General features: G+C 40.1%; 2 protein-coding genes across 2 annotated transcripts; one reads left to right on the forward strand and one right to left on the reverse strand.

The window, feature by feature from the left end:
* Positions 1–814: 814 nt before the first annotated feature.
* Positions 815–12,019, forward strand: LOC129352387 (lysophospholipid acyltransferase LPCAT4-like). Its single transcript, XM_055021356.1, is given in 15 exon segments — positions 815–860; positions 1,074–1,201; positions 2,425–2,788; positions 4,671–4,783; positions 5,741–5,801; positions 5,981–6,039; positions 7,548–7,582; positions 9,068–9,122; positions 9,346–9,428; positions 10,305–10,430; positions 10,531–10,687; positions 11,236–11,328; positions 11,583–11,640; positions 11,643–11,717; positions 11,806–12,019. Coding segments are annotated over 14 exon segments (1,536 nt in total). The 5' UTR covers positions 815–860; positions 1,074–1,111; the 3' UTR covers positions 11,973–12,019.
* Positions 12,020–12,413: 394 nt separating this feature from the next.
* Positions 12,414–16,276, reverse strand: LOC129352394 (uncharacterized). Its single transcript, XM_055021363.1, has 4 exons — positions 16,220–16,276; positions 15,993–16,082; positions 15,197–15,271; positions 12,414–13,900 (listed from the first exon to the last, which is right to left on the reverse strand). The coding sequence occupies exons 1-4, from the start codon at positions 16,271–16,273 to the stop codon at positions 13,124–13,126; spliced, it is 996 nt and encodes a 331-aa protein (XP_054877338.1). The 5' UTR covers positions 16,274–16,276; the 3' UTR covers positions 12,414–13,123.
* Between the last annotated feature and the right edge of the window lie 1,624 nt (positions 16,277–17,900).

Below are 17,900 nucleotides of genomic sequence, written 5' to 3' on the forward strand. Positions count from 1 at the left end.
ACAGAGGATGGGTCAAAAGCCCTGCTGCATTTGCCTACAAACCTGGTCAAGAACTACAGGAGACCTCTTGATTTTCTTTCAAAAAAGCACAACTTTTGCTGTGGTCTGATAACTACTTGCGATCGATGTTATATCCCATCTAAGTCGTGTGGTTAAGAAAATCACGACTGCCCTTTTTTAATGGTAAAATCACAATTTATCCAGTTTTCCCAAGTAGAACATTTATAAAGAAAAATAGACCTCTGGTGTTTGAAACTTAATGGACCGGTTGACTCTGAAAAAGCTGTCAAGCAAATACCGCAATCACTTTTTTATAATGAAATTAACTGAGGTGACCTGCAAAAGGCACTCTTTAAATATCTCAGCAAGAATGTTAATTGCATCAGAGAACAAAAACAAACATAATTTTCAGCCTCTAGTTTCGTAATTGTTACCCTTCATGCATGATCTCGGAACCATCAGAAAGTGGATTGAACACGATAGAGACAGAACTCTTGGACCTTTTCCATGGCAGACCGAATCCACGGGAGGCAGCAGCGCACAGCAGCACCCCCTTGTGGACGACATAATACGACACATGTAAGCAGTAATGCAATTTTATTTTATTTTATTATTATTATTTTTTTTTAAATAACAGGCCTACTGTAAAACAACAGTTTTTCGAAGTGTCGTTCGGTTTCGGGGACCGGTCTGACTCGCCCGAACAAAACCACCTTGAATAGGTGTGTACCGTACTGTGTGCGTGTGTGTGCGTGTGTGTGTGCGTGCGTGTGTGTGGGAAGGGGCGGGACAGGTGAGTTCAGAAGATGGGAAGAGCTTCAGCGTGGTGGTGCCTCCTGTGGAGCGCAGGACAGAAAGCGGTATGTTTTTCAAGCTCGGTGTCAATCTTCGCTCTCGCGCTCTTGTCACGCTTTTTTTTCCCCCCCGCCGCGCGCGCGCCTCGTCGACTCCAGCTTTTAGAAATCAAAGGAAGGCGCGAGACGGAAACTCGGGCTTGTTCCCAAACAGGGAAAAGTTTTTTTTTTAAAAAAAGGGACGAAGAACTTGTCTTTAACTTTAGTTGTTTTTTAAAGACGTTTCAAGTTGAGCTCGTCGGCTGCCGGTCGTAGTCATGGAGAGAGGCGACTGTCGCACGGCATCGCACGAGCGCCCACATCCTTTCATCTTCGAGGTGAAGCTGACCAGGGCGCAGAGGATCAGGGTGAGTCCATGTTGAAAAAACGAGACAATTCACAGTTAGTGGGAACTTTCATCTCTGCTCAGCCTCTGAAAATGATAGGCGATGTTGAAAAGTGGGTAGCAATGAAAATAGTTGATTTGCATTAGGTGAGCCTTGGGAGAGAGATATTTTGTGCTAATAAAATATGAAATATGTTCATGAATAACATTAAATTTTATATGTGAAATGCAATTGGGGAGGAATGTACAGGTTCTAAAATACCTTTCTTTGCATTTTTAGACAGAACACCACATTTATGAGACAATGTGGTGCATTTTTATAGGACTATGTTTCATGTCATTGTCTCAAAACTTAATGGGGCTCCTGGTGCTTACTGAACACTGTGAAAAAGCATTCTGAATTGTTATCAGCTACACTTCCTAAGACAGGTGTGTCAAACTAATTTTCATTTTGGGCCAAATCAAGATCATGAAGGCTCTTAAAGGGCTGGTTGTGCCAGAATGTGTTGATAAACCTGTTCACATAATGTTAATCTGTCAATGAATTCTCAAAATTAAATAATATTATTGAAGATTTCTTCAGTCCCTTCAGGGACTAATAATAATGAGACTGTTTATTTATCGCTGTATAAATCATGGACTATAATCATACTTCAGCTAAATTCTCAAGAAACTGGAAGGATTGATTGATAAAAATTGGCAGTAAACAGATAAAAACTGCATTGATATGTTGATAATATTATATTTAATCACACTTAGTGTTTAGTCTACACTGTAGAGGGCCACATAAAACGCCATGGCGGGCCGAATTTGGTCCCCGGCCTTGAGTTTGACACATGTGTTCTAAGATCTTGGTGTTGTGTAGCTTCTGCCTGACTTGTGAATCCGACATCAGCATCTCGCATAGAAACAAAGTGGCTCCTCTGGTTCTTACAGCCCACAATAGCCGAGTCATGAAGCGGCCCATCAGAGGCAGGTGTGACTGATAACATGCCACAGGATTGCACAACAGGGAGAGGAATATGGCGAGGGCAGGGCACTGGAAGGAGCAGTTAACAAAGCATGACATGTTGTAATCTACTGGATTATCTACATTTTTTATGTATTAGGCAGGGCGTGTGTGGAAGTTTTCAAAGTCAGTCAGAAAAGCCACCTGCATTCCTGTTATCATATCAAGTATCAGAACAAATACATGTTTACTTTATGACTAGCAGAATAAATCCTCCTTATTTCTCTTGGCTATAGGGGCTCATCCTGGGCAGCGTCCTCGTCCCCGTACGCGTCACGCTGGCGGCCTTGTTCTTCCTCATCATGTGGCCCATCGCCCGGCTCAGACTGGCCGGCCTTTCCCCTGAAGAGCGCGCCCGGCCGGTGACGGGCTGGCGCCGCTGGCTGTTCCACCACATCGTCCTGTTCCTGAGCAGAGCCGTGTTCTTCTCCCTGGGCTTCCTGTGGGTCAAAGTGAAAGGTCGCAAGGCCGACCTGAAGGAGGCGCCGGTCCTGGTGGTGGCGCCCCACAGCGGCTTCCTGGACATGCTGGTCCTGTGCCCGACCCAGCTGGCGACCGTCGTGTCGCGGTACGAGAACATGAAGCTGCCCGTCATCGGAGGTAAGATGGCTGCACTTCTATGACTCCGATACAATTGCGAGGTTTCAGTGGAGAACTGGTTTATTGTTTAGAGCTCATTCTGTCTTCTAGCAAATAATTATTTAATTTATTGTAAAATACATTTGTGTGACAGGAAATCATATCTTCACGCATAAACTGTCATGAGGACACCGGCGTCCACAATGACTCATTGGATAACATCACAGTATTTTTTACTTTGTCTCAATCTAATATGCAGAAATCATCTTTGTGTAGTAAAAAAAAAAAAGAAAGAAAAGAAAAAAGAAAGGTTTTCAAGCAATCTTTAAAATCCTGATCAGCATTTCTGATGTTTTTACATGTCAAACTGTGGCAGAGCTAATGGAGACACAGACTTTGGAAGAAAGATTTATAACACCCAGCTGTGTTTAAAAATGTCATAAATCATGTCATTAAATTGGGTTTATAGATTCAGCTTAAAATGTCAAATGCAAACGTTACTATTTGTGCATCTACTCCTGTTAGCTCCCTAATGGCCATTATTGAGATGAATTCCTGAACGGTTTACTTTTAATGCTAATCTGGCTGTTTTTTTTTAATGTTAAACCATTTCTGTCGACTTGACAATTTATCATTTATTATTTATTTAAGTCGCGGCTTTTTCTCTGCCCGTCCCATTAAGGAGAGCGGCTCTTCGCCGTTACCGAGATACGGCAGGTTGAACTGCGCCCGACTTGGCGCATTCATCAGTTCATCATTTGTCAAAGCAGGTTTGAAACAGTCGTCCAGCAAACAATAATCCAGGCCGGTGTGATCAGGGGTCACAGTTCATAAAGGTCCCGTTGTTTCCAAAGAGGATCTGAACCAAAAGAAATGGGGTGAAATTCAACCTTTTTTCAGAAAAATGATGTGAGATTTAAACTTTTTTTTTACTTGTTCATATCTCTATTTCTTAAAAAATAAACTTGAATAGCCTACAAACCACAAAACAGACACATAAAGCTTTTAAAGTGTTTTGTTTTATGGTGCAGAATGGAAGTCAGACATGCTGAAATCGCAACATAATTGAACCTAATTGCACATAATTGGGGTAATTAAGTATTAATGTGCAAAAGAGGCTAACTGACCCAGATCTGTTCAAAACTTGAACTACTAAATGAGTGCAATTCCCTTCAAATCAAACCATTGTTTTGTTGTCCATAATCATGTTTCGGACTTTCGATTTCCATGTGAACTGTTGGGGCCTCACACATTTTCGCAATGAAAAGTTTCCAGTTTTCAAACTGCTGCTCGGTGGCGCTTCCACGTCATTCGACGTCTGTCGACTTTTCAGAGAAGAAAAAACGAACGCATACATAGAGTATACGCTTTAAAATCAGCAGTTCAATCTGTTTTCCTGGGCACTTTTATTTAGCACATTGAAGATAACAACTGCACGCTGTAGGTAAATGATGCAACAGGACAGGAATTGCAGTTTCATGATGACCAAGAGGAACAAGATGGGAGCACTGCTTAGTTTGATGTGAGAATCTGGATGAAATGGTCAGATTGACTTTGGCAGGCAGGACTGAGGGGTCGATTCATCTTCTGTACACTCGGGATCGCCCAGTTCGCATTCAGAACGCACGGTGCTGAAAATCCTTCCACTAAACTCTCGCAAACCAGAGAGCTATTTGGAGACGCACAGTGAAAGGAAGCCAGAAATATGCAAGGAAGCTTAAAGGTAAACAAGTGCCTTCTTCGATCGACGTCCAATCTGCTGCTCTTGCACTTCCTGCCTCGTTTCCTTCGGGAGTAACTACACAATAAAATCCTAAAGTTTTTTTGTTTTGTTTTTTTACAGTTTTTGCTCTGATTTGATGCAGTGTAAAATGATGACACTACCTGTGGATATGTGTTTCAGCTCTGCTGGAGTTCAACCAGTCTGTGCTCGTGAGCAGGAAAGATCCGGAGTCGAGAAAGGAGGCCGTTGAGAAGGTCGTCGAGAGGCTGACCTCTAAAGGCTACTGGCCCCAGGTATGAGGTCAGGTGGTCGTCTGTCGGAGAGCCCTCGTCTGCTTCAGCATCACACTATCGGTGTTTGTGGGGCTGCGACTTTCTACTGTGTTAGTCCTCGATTATTCTGATGACTAATCGATTAAAACATTTGGCCCAGTCTTCAGATTTTTCACTCAAGCCTTTTAATGTAAAATTAAAAAGGCACCAAAAGAAGCAAATAAACAAATAATTCAATTCCTAGTGAACGCCTGATAATATATAGCAGAGGATGCTAGAAAATATTCTCAGTAATGTGAAAAGATGAGTTTTGACTTATCAGTACAGTGATTTGTTGATTATTTCGATTAACGGATTAATGACTTGATAGAAAAGGTGATTAATGGGAAATATTTTTTTATTATTAATTATTATTTATATTGTTTTTTGTTTTTTTTTACAAAATTTGAAATGGGGGAAATTAAATTGCCACCTCTGTTCTGCATAGAACAAACAATAATACTTTTTTTCAGTTAAATTGCAAAGTGTATATATTTTGTAGTTTTAGCTTAATTACAGCTGCTGTGGGTCTTTTTTAATCATCAAATGGCCTCTTATAAGGCTGCATGTTCCAATTAATGATTAACCAATTATTAAATTAGTTGACGATATCAGTAATTGATTCATCACGATTAATCTGATTAATTGTTTCAGTCCTAGTTATTTCTTCCTCTGCTGAAAAAACATTTTGAGTCAGAATTATACAGTAACTTAAAAAAAATATATAGTATGAAAAATCCTAGCTTGATTTATTTTGTTCCATCTGCTGGTTTAATAGAATTATTTTTGATGTTTGGCATCACTTCTTAACTACCGTTTTTTTGTTTTTGTTTTGTGGCTCAAAATAGGTTGTGAATTTTGTTCAGGTCATTCTTTGAATGCCGTTGACTTGCTATCACTTGATTGAATTCATAAATGAAGCAACTTTTCACTTTCCAGATGCTCATGTTTCCAGAGGGAACCACGACTAATGGCCAAGCGCTCATCAAGTTCAAGCCTGGTAGGTGTCTGCGGTGAGAACAACGCCACAAACATCCTGAGCAAGACCGTCCCGCCTGGTTCACTGAAACCAGTCTGTTTGCACGAATCATGCAGGAACTGCTCAACGATCAGAGTGGTTTCATTTTTTTTTTGCTGCTCGTCTTTCCCAAGACATTTTTCTTTGTCTCCTGCTGTCAGGTGCCTTTCTCGCTGGAGTCCCTGTCCAACCAGTTCTTCTGCGCTACCCAAACAAAGTGGTGAGTACAATAAACTGTTGACCGTTTGTTATAATATTAGTTTGCATTTGACACGGATTGCATTTCACGTCCCTGTTGGATGTAAATCCTCCAATTCTTAATTTTCATCGCTTCCAGCACACTTTCCATTCACCTGTTTAGTCCGCTTTGCATCAAACTCTGGTTTATTTGCCGAGAAAGTCTGGTTCATTTGAGGAGGTCAAAGTGCATCATCAAATTCTGACGTAGACCAAAAAAGCAAACCCCACTCTGCCTAAAAATCTTGGTCTCTGTTTGGTTGACTCGAACTCTGGTGCGGTTCGAATGCACATGTAACGCTGGACGACTCCAAAAGGAGGAAACGTACCACAACGCATGGTATTCTGGGTAAATATATCTGAAACAAACACAAGAGTCTTTGTGAGAGAAACGTCTTGTGGTACTTCACCAAAACAAAACAGAAATCCTACAGCCGCTGAAATCTGATGCCTCTCCCTTTTTGTTAACATTTCACAAACAAGGAAATTCCGCTCACGCCTTCGGTAAGAGCCAAATGAATAAAATAAGTCATTACTGATGTGACAGGAGCACGTAGCTTCGATCCTTGGCTGGTGGGTGTGTCGATGTGTGCGTGACCGTCACCATGTATGAATGCGCTGGATGAGGAAGCAGCTGCGCGGGGTGGTCGTGGTTTCTGTTGACTGTTTGTTGTTGGCACCATTGCATTGTTTGGCCTGGTCAGTCTGTGTCGCAATCCTTATAAAGTCTAAACTATGATAATCAAACTGGAGTAAACCAGCAATGAGTTCGTCACACGGTTACCTTCTTCAGAGGTTTTTGTTTTGTTCCCTAAAGCCGTTCTTGGCACAGCAGCAGCACCACAGGTGAGGGGAAAGAGGGAGGACAGGTTTTTCAAAGTGTTGGGATCATTTGACACACGGAAGTGTGAAAGCTAACTGGATCAGCTGAAAATGTAACAAGTTTTGCAAGTTTTTGATCCCTAATCCAGGTGTGGAAACTCCACAGGAAGTGGTTAGCTTCAGCCACATGAATACAAATGTTTGTGTACCGAAAAATGCTGAGTGTTGTTCATGTACCGGACACCAAGATGTCATGAAAGGCCTGCGTTGGTCATGCAAATGACCCAGTGTTGAACCATGAGTCGGATCAGTCGCTGGCTGTTGGTGGCTCTGACCATAAATTTAGAGAGCTGTAGAAAGTGAGGTTTGCCTCTACTCTATTTTTACTGTTCTTGTTGTTTTTTGGTATTGCATCATAAATGCACATGTGTGAATTTGCATTTGCACATGTGTACAATGTAAGCCTTATGTCGTTTGGCAGCTGGTCTCTGCCAGCTGGCATTTTTGACTGTTTGTTTCTAAAGATGACTGCAAACACTGTTTAGTTCAGTGTTTGCACACTGTGTTTTACATGGGGAAATGGGAGGCATAAAAGAAACCTGGTCTGAGATAAAGCCGTTTTTGTCCAGCTTACACTGTTTGATCTGTGTTTTTATGGCTCTTCCTCAGGACACCGTTCGATGGACGTATAAAGGGGCGTCATGGTGAGTTCTTTAAACTAGCTTATTTTGTGTCTTCTCATGCTTGTGTTGCGTTGCAGTGAATTAAGCCTGTATGGGTTTGATTAAAAGGAGGTAAATATGCAACACAAGCGTATAAAAGTACATTAGATTGGTCTGATAAGCGACAAACATTCATAATGTCTGATCATTTAATCAGCTAAATCAGAGGTTATGCTTTGCATCACTTTAGTTAAGTAAGACTATAGTTGGTAGTACTGTTTTTATCAATTATATTGTAGCTTATTCTATTCTCGTTACGTAAAATACAGCGTAAAACCAAAATCTGATGTTATTCACGCTCTGACCTCTTGATGACAGCAAAGTTCATCAATATGAACATTAATAAATGTATCTGTATGACATTTGTCAATGGGGATAAAGATGAAAAGCAGTTCCAGGTGATTACACACTGGTCAAAAGGAGGTCCATAGCGAATAGCGTAGTTTAGCGTAACATCGTATGTTAGTATAAATCCATATTAGCTGGACCTGAAAGCTAACGGCTAATTTTGTGAGGGATTGAGACCAAAGTGGCCTGCCAAATGTAGTCTCAAAGGGTCTCATTAGTTTACTCAAATGCTATTTGATAAACCTTTAAACACCAATCAAATTTAAATTGAGTTTTGTTTGCAGTAAAGCAAGTAACAACGTACAGGAAATGCAGGTTGGAGCAATAAGCTTCCCATATGAAACGCATATCACAACTGGCCTAAAAAGTGTTGCCTGTCGGAAGAATAAAGCAAACAATGCCAGTGTTTGAGTGCAGCTTTGCTTTGCTTGCTATAAACATTTTAAATATTATAATATTAGTTTGCATTTGACACGGATAACTTGTGACTCACAGCCTCCATATCAGCTTCTATGTAAGTTTGCATCCACTTCATAAAGGCCATAAATTAGCATTTGCATAAATTGCGAGGACATTATTAAGACTGTATTTGACTTTCAAACTGCAGCTCGCTGCCGTTACCTTGGCTGCTCGCAGACTAGCTATTAGCTTCAGCCTTTTGGACCAACTCATTTGAATTTACACCTGATTAAGAGTGTTATTAACAGAACCTCAGCTGAAACCAACAATAACAAAATTGTTCTGCTAATACTTGAAGGTCATTGTTCTATTAAAATGGCCCTTTAGAAACTGATCAATCTGAGAGGCAGAAATGAGGAAAAAAATGTTTTGGTTGCTTTATGTACAAGTGTATTCAAGTGTGGAAGAAAGTGTGAGGAGAAAAAAATCATTTTGACATCTTGTTGGAAATGTTTAAGTTTTTGAAGACGTGACGGGTAAATCTCAAGAAGTTGCATTAGAGTTCATGTTTTCCATACTAAGGATTGTATTTTGATGAATTAAGCACATTCAATCTGGCAGTATTTATTTAAACTATTTTCTTAAACTTCCATAGCATAATTATCACACCATGCATTCTCACAATTGTGTCATTTCATCATTTTGTCTTTGTTTTTTTAGGACCCAGACTCTCTGGCACACTGCTTCACAGTTTTATACAAACATGACTGTTGAGGTAAGAATCATATGGCCCCCTCCCCACCCTGTTTCCTTACCATAAAGTCATAAATATGTGTACTCAGGGAGTTGGCTGCTCTAAGAGGTGCAGCAGATATGAAGCTGTATTTACCCAGCTTTTTTTTTTTTCTTTAAAATGTTTTACCTCTCAATTAAGGTGTTTTTATAACAAAAAAAAAAACTAAAACTGTGAGTAAATGATATGTTTTGTTGTTCTCCAGTACCTGCCTGTTTATAACCCGACTCACGAGGAGAAGAATGACGCCAGCCTGTACGCTGACAATGTTCAGAGACTCATGGCCAAGTAATGAGACGACCACGCCTGTCGCAATAAGCCACTAATCAACTAAACAACTAATCAATGACTCGCATGATAAATTAAAATGAGTTTGATCATTTCAAAATATCTTTTGAAGGGCAATTTTGTTTACAGAGTAATCTCAATCAGATATATTTATGATTTTGGATGTAAGTAGGTTTTATTCATTGGTTTTGGTTGTCGTATTTTATTTTTGATTTTATTTCACCGATATATAAAAATTTGGGCCAGTATTGATGTCCATATTTTGGCCAATGACCAATATTTACCTATATTTTTGACATGCTTAAACTGTTTTGACGCCTTTAGAGAAAAAAATCCCAACGAGAAACGAACGGCATCAAGTTAGAAATAAATATCGGTTATTCATATTGACTCAGTCGATACCAATATGTTAGAAAATGACGTTAGTGCCGATATATTGTGAATCTCTAATTTGGGGTATTTAAAATATCTTCCAGTTCCAGTGTTAAGAATTCTTCACAAAATTTGCAAACGTGAACTAGCATTATGATGCCGTTATCAATATATGACTTGAAACTGGTATCAAAGCCACAATATTATCGCTTATCGCAATTATTCCTGGGACAATTAATCGTCCAGCAAAATTGACAGGCCTAGACACAAGAAGGTCATGAGGCACTGTCGACCATATTAATAACACAGCAGTGATATTTAAGAACAGGAAAAACAGGTTTTATTACATCACTTGGCTTTGAGAAACACTTGCAGATTTCTGCCACCAGTTGTAGCAGCTGAGCCTTATTCAAGCTTTAAATTGTTTTTGATTAGCAGTAAAGATACGCCTTAGTTTCGGACTAAACCTGGTCCGCTTTCTAACGGTTCTTCGCTGCTCTACAGGGCCTTAGGAGTCCCAGCCACAGACCATGTGATGGAGGGCACGGTCCCTGTGAGCAAACTGGGTGGCCTGTCTCTACCGCTGGAACCTCCTGGCAGGGAAACATTGTCTCTTCTGCATAAAAATGGGTAAGAACTCTTCTCGTGGTTTTTAAATCTCTGAACCAAAGCTGCTTGATGTTATTTAATCTAACCATTGTCTTCCTTTTCGCATCTTTCTGTCTCTCAGACTGGAAGCTTGTGAAATCAAAGCGGCTCTGGACAAAATGATTGACAGATGTCGGTCTGGAGCTCAGGGGTCAAAGGCCAGTGCAGACGAACTCTCTTCTATTCTCTCCCTGAAGGATCACCAAACGGCTGTCTCCATCTGTGGCTTATACTCAAAGGTGAAGTCAGTTGTTTGGGTCTGAATGAAGCAAAAACATGTTTTGTTTTATTCCAAGAAAACATCTTTTGTTTGAGTTTTGGGTGAAACTCAATGAAATGTATCTCTTTTCTGTACAAATTTGGCTTAATCACTGCTCTGAATGTTGGTGTTGTTTTGGGTTTTTTATTTAAGAAATGGCCTTTTTGTGTGTGTTTGTGTGTGTCTGCAACAATTAATTGGTCATTAAATTAATTGACGATTATTCCAATAATCGATTCATCATGATTAATCCGATTAATCGTTTCAGCCCTAACCAAACGTTTTAAAAGATTTTGAAACTTGTCTCAATGAAGCTTTTCAGCCTTTCCTTTAAACAATCATTGAAACAATCACGGCCCTTGAAGGTGTGGCAAAGTAAGAAATTTGCTCTGTTTTCAGAGTATATTAGTCAGTAATCTGTGAATGCTTTTCATTTCAGTAAATAAAAAAAAAGCAAATCTGAAGAATAACGTTTCAGATGAAACATTTGTTGACGCGTGTGGGCTCTGTCTTTGTGTTTGCCGTCAGGATGAAACGGTGGACCTCAGACAGCTTTACTTCAGCATCTCAGCTCTTGGTAACATCACAAACTTCAAGGCCCTGCTTCACTGTGCTTTTACAGTAAGTCTCTTGCTTGTTCAGCAGAAGTTATGGGTCTTAAATTTGAGCGCGACACATTCTTAGAAATGTACATTTTAATCAGGATGTCCCGGATTCTTAAATTCATATATCTGAAATGTAGGCCTTAAAATGTCTCAGTTGCCACTATTCTTGTTGTTTGAGTCTTGATTGGACTTAAAGATTACTAAAGGTGTCATTAAAAAAGCCTTACTTTTTACCTGTTTAATGCTCTCCTTTGTTCTCCTACCTTCCAGCTGTTTGACCAGGAATCAAAAGGCAGCTTACATGCAGAGGAGCTCTCAGACCTCATGGGGCGCTGCTTGGCATTCCACAGCACAACACTGATGCTCTGTATACCGAGGCCTCCAGTCAGGGGAAGCTTACTGAAGGTGCGCATTCACACTGTTGTTATTTTTTATTTTTTTGTTGATCAAACACAACCTTTTACTAAAACCAAAGTGTCTAAATGTTTAACAGAAAGCCTGCTGCGAGTGCTGACGACCGACCCGACCTTTTCAAAAGTGGTGAACGAGTACCTGCAGGGCGAGGAGGCTGGGCCCCCGCCGCCGCCCGCCGCTGCAGCGGCCAATGGGAAAGCTGTGAACAACAACGGGTTTCTACAACACAACAAGAAGTTTGAATGAGTGTTTAGTTACTGCTGGTTCTCATCTCGTGGTCCGCCCCCCCCCCACTCCCCGATCACGTCGGAACCAATCAAACCCAAAGACTTCTATTTTTATACGTTTTATGATATTTTTAAGTCGAGCATCAATTGCACAAACGTGGAAACGCCCAAAGAGAAGGGGGAGCGTTCCTCCACAGCGGCACTGAGGGACCGTATGTTTACTTGTGTTTTGTTTTTTTTTATCTTTCAATAAATTCTTGTGTGTCACCGGAGGTTAATTTTACCGCTGACAGCGGTAAAATTATTTGTATAAAAAAAGGTGATTTCTCTGTGAGGGACAGTGGTGTGTGTGCCAAAATAACTCAACACTGTAAATTTATTGTAAGTGATTCTTAAAGCTTGTTTTCTTTTTGTAAGCGTTAGTTTATTTCAGGAATAAACTGATGTGTTTTAAACATGCTTGTTTTGGGGGGTGGCGGGGGGGTATTTGTCACTCTATATGTAGCCAGGTTGCTCTTAAAGTCCCTCTTTCCCTTTTTATTCTGATTTTGGGCCCTCTCTGCTCAGAGTCCCGACACTTTTTCACCGGACTGGAACATAGTGTTTCCGGAGTTTCTGTGGCGCCCCCTTTCTCTTTTTCGGGGTACTGCTTCTCTCCTGGCATCTCTTCGCTGCACTCGTGAGCTCTGCTTCTTCTTGTTGTTCTTCTTCTTCTTCTGATTCTTCTTCTTCCTCCTCATCCTCATATGCTTCTTCTTTGATCGCTTCGGGCTCGATTTTTAACCCATTTCCTCTCCTTTGTGAAACTTCCTGCTTTTTTGGTTTGCCCCCCAGGAACGCACCGCATTGTCGCTTCTGCACTTCACTCAATGCTGGATACAGAAAACCATCTGGCTCCGGACTTCCATCAGTCATTTTCACAGAAGGAAACCTCTTCGTCCTTTTGGGGGGACACTTTGGCTTACATTTGGCCTTTTGGCTGCATTTGCCAGCCTTTGTGTTGCTTTTGGACATAGTGGACAGATTGGGTGTAAAGTAGGCCTCGTAAACCTCCGCCTTTGTTCTTCTTGATCCTTCAGCAGGTTGAGTTGTTTTGCGCTTTGTCTCTCTTGCTCTCGCCTTTCATCAGGCTCCGAGGTTGCAGAGGTTTGCCCAACCCTTCGTACTCGTTCACCGCACTGCCTTCTTTGACGAGGAGCTTTTGGTTGTCTTTGGCTTCGATCTGTCGTTTCTTTTGCTTTGAGGTTTTTGTCTCGCAGCCTTCGAAGTCTTCCCCCTCTCCTCGTCTCTTGGTTCTTCTTTGCTCGATAACCATTCGCTCCTGATTTCCATCCTTCTGACAAAATCCAGAGGTTTTCCTTGTGGCACTCTAGACTCCTGCCACTTGTCCGTGAACTTTCTGTGTTCCAGATATTTATCGGCCGTTTCTCTCTCTCCGGCTCTGAAAGGGTAACCGTCTCCGTCTAGTTCGTTGGTGCGGTCCCTCGCCCTGTGACTCAGTCTGATGTCCGATTTGCAGAAATTTGATTTGCTGTCATTGAAAATGCCTCTTTTTCTTGCCGTTTCTCGACTGTGCGTCTCCGTTCTTAGGAAGCGTTCCTTCGAATCTCTTTCGCCACGTCTCCTCCTGTGGCCGTCGTTCACTTCTCTCGAACTGTGACAGGTCAGATCTTCAAAATGTCTCTCCAGAGGAAAGGACATGTTCGGGTACCTTAGTCGTTCTTCTGCGGGTGGCCGCTGGAACGCAGAGTAGCTGCGCAGGTTCTTCTTGGGTCCCTCCTCAGCTGGCAAATCGGGCCTGTTTTGGTATGATTTCCTCTCGTGTTCTGTGATTGGAGCGTCTGACAGCAGGTACTGGATTATTCTTTCAATTTCAGTTTGCGGTGGAGTCGTCTTCTCTGCATTTTTCTCATTTAAAGGTTCGTCTAAGCTCTCCTCCATAAGCGACTGTTGGTCAGACAGGAACAAAAGACAGAGACGTGTCAATTACAGCAGTATAAAGTAATAATTTAATCAAAGTCCAACTAATCTGTCCTTTGAAGGTATGCATGGTGTGCCCAGCCTTTTTATAGTACATGCACATTAGGATCAGTAGTGTGAAGACCGAAATGTCCTTTCACTGCATTTAAAAAAAAACAAAAAAAAAAACAAACAAACAATTGCCTTGGGTTGAAAACTCAATATTCCGATCTTTCAGTGACTTCAAGCGGTCAAATAGTTACTAGCTATTTTGTTACTTTATTAGATAATAGTCCAACTGCCTTTGCCAGCTAATTAAAAGGTTTTTTCTGAAATTTTTCTGCACATTAATGTGATATTATCTGAGTCGATAGGCTCTTGCTGTAGACTTTTTCAAAATGTCCTCAAAAATATAAAAGCTATAGCAACTTGGCTCAACATCAGAAAACGTGTGGTCCGATATTACATAGTGTGGAAGGTGATGTGCACCATAGACATGAGGTTTGTTAAGCTATTTGGGTTAAATCCAAGTCATAACTTAATTTCCTGACAAAGCTAAGGCTATTGCTGATGCTGACGCTTAAAATAACTCATATCTCTGAAAAAAGATGTGAAAGCAAATCAAAAATAAATTTTAAAAAAACTAATGCTTTCCAGTACTGAGCATTTGGGCGAGTTATTGAATTGGGAATTATTCGTTTCAGTCTTTAAACACAAACAAATGTTGCATTTTTTTATGGACATAAGCCAGTCTTTGGGCAGCCGCTTTCTGTATCTCAACGTCTGTCGTTAAATCAGACGAACCTTTCCAGTGTTAGGTCAATAAGGATTACTAAAATTATTTACATTTGTTGAACGCCATAATAACTGGAGAATTACTTTGAACCTTCTTCAAAATGTCCCTGGAGCTCAAATGTAGAATTGCATTCTGACGTCTTTGACTCGGGTCAGACGTTTTTAGTACTCGGAATAAACGGCAGGAACTTTGACCCGTTCTTCCAGACAAGAACAGATGAAACTGAGTCAAATTTAAAGGTTGATTTGCTTAGAAACTCATTTTCAGCTCTGCCCACAAGTTTCATCGTACTAATGTCAGGGCTTTGTGAAAGTGACTCCTAAATGCCGGGTTTATGGTCCTTGAGCCACTTTGTAGCAAATATGAAGTTAGAAGACCGTGGTGTTTGAGCACAGACAGAGGAAAAAGTTACTTTTAAACTTTCCTGACTACTTATTCTTTTTTGTAGCAATAAATAAACAGCTTAATGTGTGCCTATCATCTTTTACCTGCAGGTCTTCCAGAGTGAAGTCAAAGGTGTTCAGGTCTGAAGTGCAGAGGCAGTTCATGTCATCCATGTCCAACTGATGGCAAAAAAAAAAAAGGCTGACATGTCAGTTTTTATAGAAAAAGTAAAATGTCTTTGTTGTAAATGTAATTACCAACCTTAAATATCCAGTTACTTGAACTTCTGTTAAATGTCTTCAGTTATTTTGATAACTTTTAGTCAGTCATTTGTTTTGGCAAATATCTCTTGTTTTTGGGTTGTTTTTTTTTGTCAAAATTAATTTCAGATTATTGAACAAATTTGTATATTAGGAAAAGATGAGCACACAAAATCTAAACAGATGATTTCTTTCATGAAGCTGAAAAAGTTCTCCAACTTTTTTCACATTCCCTATGTGGAGAAAGTAGCTCTCCTTTTCTTAAACTGTGATTAACAACTTAAAAAAAGTAAAGTAAAGAAAGTGCCATAATAGAACCTGCTTGCCCAGACAAATTAGGCTCAAAGTTCCCCAAAACACATCATGCTCCCTGGTTTAAAGAAATTAAAGTTACCAGAACCTATGAACATGGAGCACCTTCAGTTTTAATCTTCTTAAGAGGCTATCATGACTGCAGCCTCTGTAAGGACTGACCATGCACAAAAACTGCTATGGGGCTGAATTGGCCACAAAACACTTTAAATAAGCAAACAAACAACAAAGAAAAAACTTATTGAATCAGTACTCTGGTCACTTTGATTAAAAAAGAAAATTCAATGAAAGCATCAATGAAACTTTTGACACCAAAAGTTCTGCTTACATTTCTGATCGAGTTGGTGTCATTGCCCAGATCATCCTGATGATCCATGAAGGAGCCGATTTCTGTCGCCAGAGTCTCATTTTCTTCTCTCTGCATGGAAATATCGGCTTAGTTTTAAAACGCCAACGAATATAGCCATTTCAACCTGGGGATTTATATATGTGTTTTTTGTAGCATTTCTGAGTCGAGTGTTCTTCTCTGTGCGATTTGCTTTGAAACCCAGGAACCTTGAGGCGGACGGCGTTGGGGACGTCCCTGCTGTCCTCCCAGGTCCATTCCATTTGCAGGGTCCTGAAAAGCGGCCAGAGGTCTCGGGGAAACTCGGCGGCCTCGTTCATTGGTCTTGTCGGGCGGGAAAGCTTGGTGTTCGTCTGTGAGGAAGAGTGAACAGCGAGAACAGAGGGGTGGTTCTGGCGTGAATGGTCTTCCGGCTCGGGTTCTGCTCTGCATCCCCCAGAACCAGAACCGAACTCGAAGAAGCAGCATTCTGTTTTTACGCTCCTTTGATCTGGAACAATCTTCTGGAAAACTACTAAAACTGAAACACTGAGCTCCTTGGTCAACATATCAGATGTGTATTAATGATTTGGATGATAGCACTTGACAAAATGTAATGTTTGTTGCTTGTTTCATAAGGGGTTGATGTTTTTATGGTTTAAAGCACTTTGTTGAGCGGCACAAATGAACCCACTCGACTTTCTACCTGGCCTCTTTCAGAACAACTCCTAATCACTTACCTTTTTCCTTCCTCCTGTCCTCCAACGTCTGAGTACCGTTCAGCACCATGTTGTCGTAATAAAATAACAATCTTTCTTTAAATCTAGCATTTGTTTATCAGATGCTTTTTTTGGAAGCCACATTTTAATCCCAATGATGAGAAAAGCTTCAGTAAATCAGTTTTTATATGACTGAAACTCCATTTGATGATGCCTTAAAATGAAACGTTGCTGTTTATGTAATAAATTTTAATTGAGACATTTTGAGTTTTCAATCATCTTCAATATCTTCAATTTCATGTTTAAACCCTTTTTGCTGCATCTTTCCATTTCTAATACTAAAGGTTTGATCAACTGGATTTTGAAGTAACTTAGAGTTCATGTGCTCGTCTTTGTGTTACTTGATTTTAATCCAGATGTACTTTAGCTAAGATAAATTAGTGTTTTACTGCAAAGTTAATTTGGAAAAATATTCTGTGTGGTAAAACTAAGACTAAATATTTGAGATTTTGTCATCTGAAGCAACAGAAAACATTCAGTTAGCTGTTTATTTTATTTTATTTCATTTTATTGTGTTTTATTTTATTTTATTATTATATTTTATATTATTTTATTTTATTTCCTGTCTTTACCTGCATATCACACATGCAAACAATCCAAAGAATATTTCTGACTGTTTTCCTGTTGAAAACTGTTTGTTTTTGTTGAATAGTTTCCAAGCCGACTGTGATCCGAAAACCCAGTGGGTCTGTTGTATATAAAGGAGAGAAAGTCACTCTGAGATGTGAGATCAAGGAAGGAGGAGGAACTCAGTGGACATATGAATGGAGAACAAACAATAGAAACATTCAAATAAGATCCAGTGAATACAGCATCAATAAAGTCTATGAATATCACAGTGGAGTTTACAGCTGCATGGCTACAGGAGTTCATCAACAAACAGAATGGAGCGATGGCGTCACACTGACATGAGTGAGTCTGATTTTAGAACTTTATATTGTTTGGATTTAATATAAAACCAGGTTTTCTGTTATTTCTGACTACAAGCAAAATAAAAGCAAGAGACTTTCTGTTAGATAAATAAAAACAGCTACATGTCACTAAAGTAAATTTGAAATTAACACATTCAACTTTTTAAGATGATTAAGTTTAGTAAACATGTCATGAATTAATTAATAGTTTGATTATTGAG

The sequence above is a fragment of the Poeciliopsis prolifica genome, unplaced genomic scaffold, assembly GCF_027474105.1.
Source record: "Poeciliopsis prolifica strain line A6 unplaced genomic scaffold, Auburn_PproV2 SCAFFOLD075, whole genome shotgun sequence".
Classification (NCBI taxonomy): Eukaryota; Metazoa; Chordata; class Actinopteri; order Cyprinodontiformes; family Poeciliidae; genus Poeciliopsis; species Poeciliopsis prolifica.

What these genes read in the sequence shown, in the direction of transcription:
- LOC129352394 (XM_055021363.1), bottom strand. Translation starts at nt 16,273, where the DNA reads ATGGAATGGACCTGGGAGGACAGCAGGGACGTCCCCAACGCCGTCCGC. An exon ending in ACACCAACTCGATCAGAAAT is followed by an intron (nt 15,272 to 15,992) that starts GTAAGCAGAACT and finishes TTTTGCCATCAG; the next exon opens with TTGGACATGGATGACATGAA. An exon ending in TCACTCTGGAAGACCTGCAG is followed by an intron (nt 13,901 to 15,196) that starts GTAAAAGATGAT and finishes TCTGACCAACAG; the next exon opens with TCGCTTATGGAGGAGAGCTT.